Source organism: Primulina eburnea, chromosome 7, assembly GCF_022965805.1.
Source record: "Primulina eburnea isolate SZY01 chromosome 7, ASM2296580v1, whole genome shotgun sequence".
Lineage (NCBI taxonomy): Eukaryota > Viridiplantae > Streptophyta > Magnoliopsida > Lamiales > Gesneriaceae > Primulina > Primulina eburnea.
Genome location: NC_133107.1, coordinates 10,167,833 through 10,179,670, shown reverse-complemented (window position 1 = coordinate 10,179,670; position 11,838 = coordinate 10,167,833). Strand labels below are relative to the sequence as shown.

At 31.4% G+C, this 11,838-nt stretch overlaps 1 protein-coding gene across 1 annotated transcript; it reads left to right on the top strand.

Annotated features, from left to right (window-relative positions):
• The first annotated feature begins 842 nt into the window (after positions 1-842).
• LOC140836130 (uncharacterized) lies at positions 843-2,694 on the top strand. Its single transcript, XM_073201540.1, has one exon. The coding sequence runs from the start codon at positions 1,269-1,271 to the stop codon at positions 2,502-2,504; it is 1,236 nt and encodes a 411-aa protein (XP_073057641.1). The 5' UTR covers positions 843-1,268; the 3' UTR covers positions 2,505-2,694.
• The last annotated feature ends 9,144 nt before the right edge of the window (positions 2,695-11,838 follow it).

Genomic DNA, 11,838 nt, shown 5'->3' with positions numbered 1-11,838 from the left:
GGAGTCAAAGAAACATGGCCTTCAATGAAAATAAAGCAATTTTAATACTGCTTCAAATAATTGTCCTACACTTATCCCTTTAGGTTTTATAGGCATGCCATTTCACTTTCACAATCTGTCAAAGGTTCCACTCTCACCATCACAACTATCAATTTAATTTATTTTTTTAATATATAAAAAATAATTTTATTTTCATGAAAAGTTTCCAAAGTAAAGGTTCATTAACCCTAGATCTTATGATTAAAAAAAAACCCCAGATCTAGGTTTTAAAGTTAAAATTAACTGATTGAAAATATGTTACTTACAAAATATGTGTTATATTTGGTATATGTAAATTAATCAAGTAGTTTATTTACAAACATGAAAAATATATTATTCATTTGGTGCGTCATGCATGTGTGTGCCTCAGTCGATAGTATAAATCAAGTAGTCTATAATTAAATCAAGTACTCGCCTATAATGAATCGTCAATGCATATGATCTAGGGCTTCAGATTAATTTTTCATTTTCATTCTGTTACGATTTTGTTCTCGATTTCGGTTTCCTATTTGTGTGAATCAGAATCAAACTTTAACTATTCCATTAATTCCAGTTTAAGTTTTGAATTAAGTGAAGCAGAAAACAACTCCGGCTTCGATCTTTCGGAGGCATTCATTCATCGCGTCTGATTTGAACCGCAATAGAAAGAATCTATACCTACTAACATACAAAATCAAATCTAACATAGAACTTAAATGGTCTTTCTCAATAAAATTACAAGAAAAAAATTAAAATTTCTTAAATTATGGGTCAAAGATTATATAATAATAATGAATAAATACATGTTGCAAAGCCTAAAAAGTACTACTCAAATTCAGTAATTTCTCCACCAACTCTAGGTTAAATTTCTTGCCACTTCCCCTATCACCCCACGTGCACGAGGAGCACAATATAGGAACTTTTTTATCCTCTTTCACTGTGTACCCAATGCTCCAAAACCGGTGATGAGACAAGAGAGAAAGAGATACATAGTATCTAATTCTCCCACACAATAATTAATTGCACGTTATCCCCCTCCACCTTCTCCACCATCACTATCACTGGTTCTGCTTCCCAGATTTCAACTCCGAATTATGCATTCATGGAGCAGTTTCCATGCCCTAACTTCCACTAATAAATTACAGAACCATCCTTTTCTTGGTCTCGCAATGTTTTCATAGAATTTGCATTGTTCACCATGTTCAATTAATATATGCACACCTACTGTAGTTAATTCCAGAGGTTGAGATATGTTTCCTTCAACCAACAGTACTGATAACCCTTTGGAGTCCTTGTTCAGAAAAGCAATTTTTTGTGATCAAAACCCTATTTCCACACAAGATGACACTCCAGTTTTCTCCAACTTCCCTTCGCCGTTCTTCGATGAGCACGAATTGCCACTGAACCAGATGTTGTCTCACAGTGTTCAAACGGTTGGGAGCGGTTTCTTGATATCTCACTGTCATGAGTCTCATAATCCTGATCCTGAAGAGAAGGATACAGCAAGGTTCAATGTTGTTGATGCGTCGAAGTCGAAAGAGAAATCGCCCGAAACAACTCCTAGCCCGGTTTTGACACCGGTGAGGCAGAGAAATCTTGGGGTGGTTCCCCGGAATAGAGCTGGAAAGAAGGATAGACACAGCAAGATTTGCACGGCTCAAGGTGTAAGGGATCGGAGAATGAGATTGTCGCTTCAGGTCGCGCGTAAATTTTTCGATCTTCAAGATTTGTTGGGCTATGACAAAGCAAGCAAAACCATCGACTGGCTTTTTAGTAAATCGAAGAAGTCGATCAAGGAGCTAGCCAGAGATCAGCCACATGAAATGAAGAACAATTCTGTTAGTGATGCAAATAGCGGGTCTTTTATTTCTGAGTGTGAAATAGTATCTGGAATTGAGGAGACTTCAAACACTGAGATCAAAGAAAGTAAAGTTACATCAATAAATGCAGAGAGTCCAATAAGCATAAGCAAAAAAAGTGGAAGATCAAAAGCGCAAAAGACGACGCGTAAGTCGGCTATGAGGGAGTCCCGGGACGAGGCCAGAGCAAGAGCAAGGCGTAGGACCAGAGAGAAGATGATGATGAAAAGGCTGGGGATTTTGAGCCAATGGAGCAAATCAAATTATGCAGATATTCAGAAAGTAGGGTCTTCAAATATTCCATTTGAAGAACCAAACTCAGGTTACCAAGAAAGGGTTTCTTCTTATAATGGTGATTACCACAATTTACCTGATGTCGGCACAATTGAAAATTTACTGCGGTACTCGAGCACTTCGTCGATTTGTTGTCCTAATCCAGATTTTCAATGCCCTGCTGCTGTTTCTGCCGGTTTTACAAGCCTCACAGAGACCAGCGGCAATATCTTGGGATTTCTTGGAAACTGGGAACTGTTGAACAACGAGAAAACAAATGCCAGTGAAGTTTCGTTGGTAGGTAACCCTAACTCCATTTTCTTGGCCTCCCCAAATTTTCCATTTCATCACTAAGTGAAATTTCCTTCAAGTGCTGCAGTGTGTATGTAAATTATTTAAAGCTTATGAATTGTGAGTAGTTTGAATCATATATATGTTTCATTGATTGTGATTCTCGAATTGTGGCTGTGTTCATCAAATCCCAATAATTGCGACATAATTAGCCAACAAATTTTCTTGAATAAGTATCTACCTGCTATTAATTAAGTGTATATCTAGTAATTATGTCAAAACTGTATCATAGATTTATTGTTCTTCTTTATGTTTGTTCTTTGGATGCAAAGTTTTGGGCTAGATTCTCCTGGAAGGATTTTAAAATCTGTTAAGAAATCAGGTTGTTTTGCAGATATAATAAGACACAGTTCCATAATTTAAACCTAGAAACACTAACCATGGGAAATCAATCAAGGAAATATTTATATTCAATAAGTTTATGATTGGCATCCACAAAGACATAGTCCTTAGCCATAGGAATGTCCATGGCAGCTAGATAGTACCCTTGATTTTTTGCTGTGATATTACTCAAGAAACACTACATTTCACAGACAAGAAATGAAATCACAATCGTATTCGATGTTAGTTCTCGATGATGCTGTAAAAATGGAAGGGTCGGAACTCAAAGTATATGAAAAAATGATGATATATAAATGAACAATATATGACATGGTTCAAAGTGTTCATTTGATGGGGTTGAAGCTTCATGGGTACAACTACTTGTGCATTTATAGATTTTATCTTTCTTTTATTTACAAAATATTGGTTATTGAACAATTAATGTCTTCCTAGCTATAAAATAATTGGCCGGGAGGCTCAAGTTCAAATTCTAAAAATAATGTTTCGCCAAATCAGTGCAGGAATTTCTTATACTTGATTCAAGGTTTCCTTGATCTCTATTCTATATAAGGAGAGTCTAAGATGTGAAATTATTGGCAGCTTATTTGATTCCAACTAGCTACTTTAGTGTGTGACAAAATATTTAGCCAAGATCCATTTCTTTCATGGGAAAATTGTAAAATTGATTAGTATGTTGGTTTATATATGTTTTTAATTCTTATATCGAAATTTGGATTTAGTCCTACAATTTAGTTTTTTGCTTTCTTAGTCCAACTTTTTTATATGAGTAATGAAGACCTTGAACATATAGCAATTTTTGATATTATGTCAGTAATATTTGATGTTATATATCAACACTTTATTGCGCTAAATTTAAGTTATAAAACCAAAATCTAATCCAAGTCAACTTATAAGATATTTTCCCCTTTTTTTTTATCTTATTGGAATACAAATTCTTCCTCTGGCATAAGATATATAATAAATATGACAAAAATTTGTGTGAGACGGTCTCACGGGTCGTATTTGTGAGACGGATCTCTTATTGGGTCACCCATGAAAAAATATTACTTTTTATGCTAAGAGTATTACTTTTTATTGTGAATATGGGTAGGGTTGACCCGTTTCACAGATTATTATCCGTGAGACGGTCTCACATGAGATCCACTCAAGAAATATTCGTCAAAAATCTAATCATATCATATATTGTAAAGAAGAGAATAATTCCTCACTAAACCTAACATCTACTCTGTCATTTTAGTAAGATTTTCATTCTGGTGTTGAGTCTTCTACAATGGTTAGTAAAAAAATACACCCTTTGTCATTCTATGGAAAAATTCCAATAAATAAAAATAAATTCACGGTATTTTTGCGCCATTCACATTTTCATGTACTTAATGTATTTGACATTTATCTTCCTCGCGTGATATATATATTTTTTTTAACGAGATGTACTTAATGCATTTGACCTTTATCTTCCTTGCATGATATAAATTTTTTTTTAACTCGATAAAAAAAAGTGTCAAATACATTAAATATAGAGGAGGTAATGCGAAAAACCCATAAATCCACTGTTGTTGAAATTAAATTTTACACTGCATGTAAGACTAAGGAAAATTAAATAATCATTTATTTCTCGGAGCATTGTGGATAAAGTGTCGAGTTAATTATTGAGTAAAATTTAATACTGTAATTGGTAGCTTAAACTTCAATGCATATTCATCTTATGGTATGAATTCAAGAATTTATTCCATAATTAATACGTATGGTGTTTTATAAATACTTTCAACTACCTTATTCCCAGTTTATGTTATATTTTGGATAAAATATCGGTCGTATAATAATTGTGAAATTCTGTAATTTTAAAGATTTATTAGGAAAATCAAAGAAGGGAGTAGAGGGGAACGTTTATGTCACTAGAAATTGAATATGTATTTTCATAAATTTAATAATTAAAAACTATGTATGTTTTACATTAAATTGTTTTTTTAAATTATAATTAAATTGTTTTTTATTCTACAAATACTTTTGGGCAATTTATCTCGAATAAATACAATAAAATATTAATTGAAAAGTATTAGACTTGATAATTTACATGTGAAGCTTATCGAGCTTGACTTGTCAACTGAAGCACGAGTTATTATATATCGAATCCTTTCACCCAATGTTATTCACGAAACAAATATATATTATGTCAGATCGAACACTTATCACTTTATCAAAAGTTATAGTCGATGGTAATGATATAGTTCAAATCTTTTCAATCTTACAACCACCCAAGTGTCATGGTTTGATCGTTATCCTAAACGAAATAATTTTTGTACTCCAACAATCTTCCTCTGAATAATTACACTTCTTGCAATTCATGAGATTGACAGTAACAATCTCATGAATCTTATTGTTTGGCTAAAAGGACAATTTAATTTACACTTTAATACAATATTCCTCCTCTCAACAATCCTAAAATTCTTAATATGAGTTTAAATTAAACTCCTTAGGTTTAAATAAAAAGGACAGTCTTATTTACACTTTCATACAGAAATAATCATAAATTAAGATCTTACTAATAATTAAATATTGTGTGTACGTGAAATAAGAAATGTAACATATTTCCACAAAAAATGAAAAAAAAAAATCTTATTGTAAGCTCGTGTCTGACTATGTTATAAAAATTAAAATTATTTCATTTATGCTAATTAACATATATAATAGCTCAAAAATTTAGTTACATCATTGGAGAATTTTTTTCCTCATAATATATGATTTATTGTTGTCGACAAAGGACAAAATAATTCAATTCATGGTATACACAGAAGGGGAAAATTAAATTAAATGGACAAAATTATATTGCAAGAATACCTTACAATTATTATTGGAATCCGACAATTATTTTTCTGCAGTAACACAACGGCGGCCTGCGTTTGAACAGTTCTTTTTATTAATACTTTTCACATTCCCTGCAAAATATTTAATTCGAGAATCCATTAACTGAGTTCATAAGATCTAATATAATCTACAAAAATATAAAGTCCTAAAATCAGACATTATTAGAAAAATTGCATGATCACATCCTTCTTTTTGTTCTATCTTGTTATATCTCTTAATCACTTCCAAATCCGATCGTACAATATGTAAGCAAAACACGAACAATCGAACAAAATAAACCAAACTACACTTAGAATAAACTTACATATAAAATTTTCGCGCACGGGGTCTAACCATTTCGACACCTTATTCTAGCCCGAGAGATGATTTTACTACGAAGGTCGATTCGCGTACGCTGAAAAGGTAAATAAGAATGTGAAAAACTTATTGTTACCTATCTTTATGTTTTCCTCTTAGGCATTGAATTAAGTGGTATGTTGCTGTTTACGGGTCGTTTTCATTTTGACTGGAAATCCAATGAGAATTTGTGCTATACTAGCTCTAGGCATCTTGCAGATGCTCATGCGCGACCCAATAATCCGCAACTTGCGTGTCCTTGTTTGTAAGCAGAGATCGACCAATTCCTTTTTAAAAGATGACGACAAATGAAAATTTTCAAATTGTGTTCATATGTTAATATTTCGTTGTGTTGGAAAATATCCAAATTCCTCATCTAAATTTGTTTATGTTTTTTAAGTAATAAAAATTAGGTCTTGACCCTATAAATAAAGGGTTTTCTTTTATTTTAGTCATATTTCACGAAGTGTTGATGTGACATCGAAAAAATATCGACATTTTCAACTATGTCAATACTCCGATAAAATAAAATAAGACGATGTAGGAAAAAAAATCAAACTTATCACAAAACACGGTTCAACCAGCAGACGTCACTTATTACATTTCCTGGATGATCCGAGGCAGTCTTGTTGTCTTATACATCTTTTTAAATTCAAAGGTCACCCTTGCCAACGCTTACATATATATATAAATGAAGAAGATTAAACGGGAAAAAAATTTAAAAATATTATTTCCTGTAATAATTTATGATTTTAAAAATATTCAATGGATTACATATCAATTTATATGAATTTACAAATTTAAATATTCGAAAAAATTATTAATAAACAAAAATAATAGGGGAAAAAACAGAAAATATGTATTAATTATTTGCACTACCGGAAGGCTGAATTTTTTTAATTATTGAGATATGTAGTCTATGAGCAGAAAAACACTCAAAACTATTCGATCCATAATTTTCACTACAAAATTTTAGAAATTTGAGAAGCAATAAAACATGACAAATAAAATTATTAGATTTTATTCTCATTCACAGCAAATAATAATTATTTTTCTTAAAAAAATGATATTCAATTATTTCATAATTTTAGTAAATTATTAACTTATTGTGTGAATGATATGATTTTGGTGGCGTACGAATTTTAAGTAAAAATATTACGTTTTTAATTTTCCAAATTATTACCTTATTTATATTATTAAACTAGTATATATCAAACCGAATCAAATTTCAAAAATGATAGAATATATAAAAATAAAATCTGACACATAAAAGCATAGATGTTGCTAAACTCGAGAAATGGATAGCTGCCTCTAAGCAAACACGAAAAATATATTCTGATTTGTTTCGAACTCAAAGCTGCAATCGAAAATGGAGATTTACAAGGTCCATGTGATACCTTTCATATAGATTAAAAATCAAAGTTAAAATGGTCTATCATGATACAATATACTTAAAATACAATTTCAGTCAACCATTTTCATAAAACAACGACAAATATGAAGTAATTGCTACAAGAACTTATTGTGCGCTCACGCAAGCACGAGATTGATCTCAAAGCGTGACATTCCGGACAGTTCGTGTGTGTGTGTTGATAGATTAAGTCTCTTCCTACCCAAATTATTGATAGCTTATTCTATATGAAATTTTTAATCTGTCATATAGATAAATTTTATCGAAAAATCGAAAAATCGCATATATAACACATTGAAAAATTAGCCGAATTTTTCCGAGTAGTCTATTGTGAGACCGTCTTACAGATGACACGAGTCAATCTGATCTAATTTAAAATGAAAAGTAATACTTTTAACATAAATTAATATTTTTTAATAAATCGGATCGGATTAGAGATATGTTTCATAAAACTGTTTCGTAAGGCAGCATTACACAAGTTTTTGTGAATTTCCCGTGTATGTTGTATACATATGTGCGTATTGGATAAATATAGAGATAAACAAAGAGAATTGAAGATTTAGGCGTTGTGTGGCCGCCCACCTACCGATATTTAGAACACCGGCTAAGAAATTTCCCTCATTTTCTGAACTACGGATATAAATTAAGTTAGCCACACATTCAACGAAAAAGTAAAGAGTACAACACTGCGATTTATAGTTATCATTTTTCACGCAGGCTGTGAGGAAATCGTACCCTAAAAAATAAAATCTTTAAAACTTATTTTTAGTTCTATATAAATTTAAATTTCAAATCATATAAAGTCGCCAGAATCTACCTGCTCTATGTAATCAACCAAACCATGCATGAAAAAAGATTTTTTTTTAAAAAAAAAAAGAGTAAAGAAAGAACAATGAAATCAAAAGTATCATACAAGAGTAGAAATTAAACGAGAACGATTTATGACTGATTCTTAATACATACACGCGATTGATATACTCATGCATGGCTGTAACAGAATGCGAAGACAAGAAAAGAGAGAAAATTTATGCTGAAATCACCTGCAGATCGATTAGGTAACGGCTGGTAGAATCTCCTTGACTTATATACATATATGATATATATGTATGATTCTTGAAATTAAGGTCTGAGTTTCGCCAGTTTCATTGGCGAAAACATGGTACAGTGTCCATATGTTAGCATCATTTAATACCCGAAACAAATAAATATATGAAGAGAATTAAGAAAAGAAAAAGGGATGCCTGTGTATGTGTGTAGCATGTATGTATATGTGTGTGTGTATGTACGTATGAGTTATCACGTTTCTTGGTTAATTTTGGAGAAGCAAATCCCTAAATCCAGCGATCTTGTATCAAATATATAAAAAGGCTTATGCACGCGCAATCATGCTAAGAAATCAAGAAAAGTTGCCCTCCCCCCTAATTAAGTACCATGCAATCATTTTTGCGTCTGGTATATATACAAATTTTGCACGAATTAGGGTAAATATTGCACTCCTTTTTTGTGGCTCAGTCTTTCACTCCTTTTATGTACAAATACAAAATCATATTAGTATGCCTAAATAGGATTCTGATCGATCCTATAACTAATCAAAAGTTGATCATAGTGCAAAAAATTAGTTTTTTGCGTATTCACTCTGATTTTCGCGACTTCTGATATCGTCGACAAAGTGCGACAGTCAGGGTAGATGCAGCTGAACTTAAGAACTTTGGCGAAAATCATACTGAATAATTTTTAAAAAAATTACTATTGGACTAACACCAAATTAACATGAGAGGACTAAAATTATACGTCGTTTATATTCTATACAAACTAACCTAATATCTAATTTTTACTTGGTTCATCTTCAATAGATCAAACATTATAGAAAAAAAAGGGCACTTTTAGAGTTAATTATTTCCAAGTTTAATTTTCATAACTTTTCTATATTTAGGCCTATAGTTTGTGGCATTTGAAAAGGATAGTTGCGTGGGGGAATAGGCATGTTAGGTTCCTTGGAATACGGTCGATGTCTTTTAATTAGTTTCCATGTTGAAGCTAGCTCTGTGTACAGTATAAAGAGAATTTTGTACGATTATAAAGTTGTGGTAATTATATAATAAAATAAAATAATTAGAATTTGTACCATATAGAAAGATATGGTATAAGATTGTGTTTTCTTTGCGCTAGATTTCTACTTCAGTGTCATGATCAGCCGTAATTTCATGAACTTTTTGCTTCCTGAAAAAAGAAATTTCATGAAAAAATAAAGGGTTTTTTTTTTTGGGTTTCTCGATCAACTTCGATTTGTTTATCTGTGATAGATCTTTTTGTACTATTTAATAATAATATGTTTTTTTTGGTGTGTCATACATGACTTGTAAGTAATATATGTGATGAGTCATTGGACCCCTATTTATTTTCCTTTTTTCATTAATTTTTTTATATTTATATTACATTTGATCTATTGTTAGAACAACTTAAGATTACTCTAAAAAAAGAAAGAAGAAGAAGAAAAAAACAAACTTTTAGAATGAGATTATTATAATTAGTTTTCGGATCCAAGTTTGAGGTTCAATAAATGTGATTTTGTCCGATAGAGGCCCAGTCCAAATTAGAGGGATGATAAGTATCAAATGGCATTATTCACTATTTGGTTTACTTGTATAAAAATTCTTGCAAATAATATTCACAGAATCCAGACCAAAGAGTTCGAGAGTTGAGACTCTGATAATTAATAATTTTTTATTTTAAGTTTTGAAAAGCTTAACGACTAATTTGTATTCGTTATATAAAAACTATTTCTTATGCGTGGTCATGATTTTGCACGGCTGCGCGGAGTTTACTACCTTGATTCCCTTTTTTTTGTCTTGCGTGCAACTGCGAGCTGATTTAGCGCGGGTCGCTCTCTCTCATGTGGTTTATTTCATGCTATCCACGTGAACATTGCTCTCATGATAGGATGGATGACCAAGATTTGTCCATGCATATATAGGACCCACTTTTTTTTTTGAAATTGTATGTGTGGCAAGATCTTATCCGTTGAAATGAATTGAGGGTAGTGCCCACATAAATAGGATCTTGACACTAAAATAACCAAAATACGTAATTCCGTTCGAGAACTAACATAATTCATATCAAGTCCTGGGATAATTGAAGTGCAAAATTTTCACTCATATCACCACAACACAAAATAAAAAAATAACAGACCAAAATTTGTTATTTTATCTAACGCATTCAAACAAGTGTGATGAATTTAGATAACGGAATTCATTTCAAATTTTCAATCCAAATTCACCTCCAAAATATTTATAAGACGTAGAATTATTATAGAATCAGTATTTCTCTCTATCAAGAACCGACATAAAGTGAAGATCCCCCATATGGGCAAAAGTTTTTGGAAATTGACTAGTATAAAATTTTTAAGGCAAAACTGTTATGCTAACGTCCTCATCACGGGTCGAAATTTTTTGAGACGGATCTCGTTAATTTGGGTCATCCATGAAAATAACTTTTTACTAAGAGTTACTTTTTAGTGAAAATGGTGGGTTGACTGTCTCAAGATGTATCGTGATCTCACTGAGATCATCATTTTAAATTTATTTCTCCTAAAATTTTATATGTATAATTTTTTTTTCTATTATATTCTACCTTTCTAGTTTTGAAATCTTGATCAAGAAGGTGACTTCATCGCGAGACAAATGCAAAGGAAATCAATGTCAATGTTAATCATCCTTGTTATAAAAATATTTCCCAAGTCTAACCTACACTATAGCCCAATTTCATTTGAAAGTTGACATTGGATTTTTCTAAATTATAATTCGTAAACGTCCTTTTCTTAATAAAACAAAAACAAAAACAAAAAAGAGAGAAAAATCAAGAGATAATTAACATACACTACGTACGCTGATAAAATCTTGAGATCGATGAAACTATCCATGAAAAAATTATCTATCAACCCTACATGTTTTCAAATCTTGAATACGTATACGCCTGAAAACACATGCAGATAAAGGTGTGTGCGCTTAGATTTGAAAATACAGGAAGAATAGATCGTATTTTTTTCATGAGTTTTTTTTAGTAGTTTTCAAATTTCACATGGGTAGTACTTGCAGCTAACCTAAAAATCAAATTCGAAGTTTAGCTATTTAAACCACTATGTATCCACCATATCCTTTCATTAACACTACTAAGTAACCAAACGTTTAATTTGTTTCGTCTCCACTTTTTAACTAATACAAAATTAAAATTCACCAAAGACCAAACAATCCCACATATAAAAAACTACACAGTTTACAAATCCCATTACCGTATATACTATCAATATATATCTTCTTCCCTTACCAACATCAAACCCTTGAAAACCCAAAAAAGATTTGAAGAAATTTAGTTTTACAAACACACAAA

What these genes read in the sequence shown, in the direction of transcription:
- LOC140836130 (XM_073201540.1), top strand. Translation starts at nt 1,269, where the DNA reads ATGTTTCCTTCAACCAACAGTACTGATAACCCTTTGGAGTCCTTGTTC.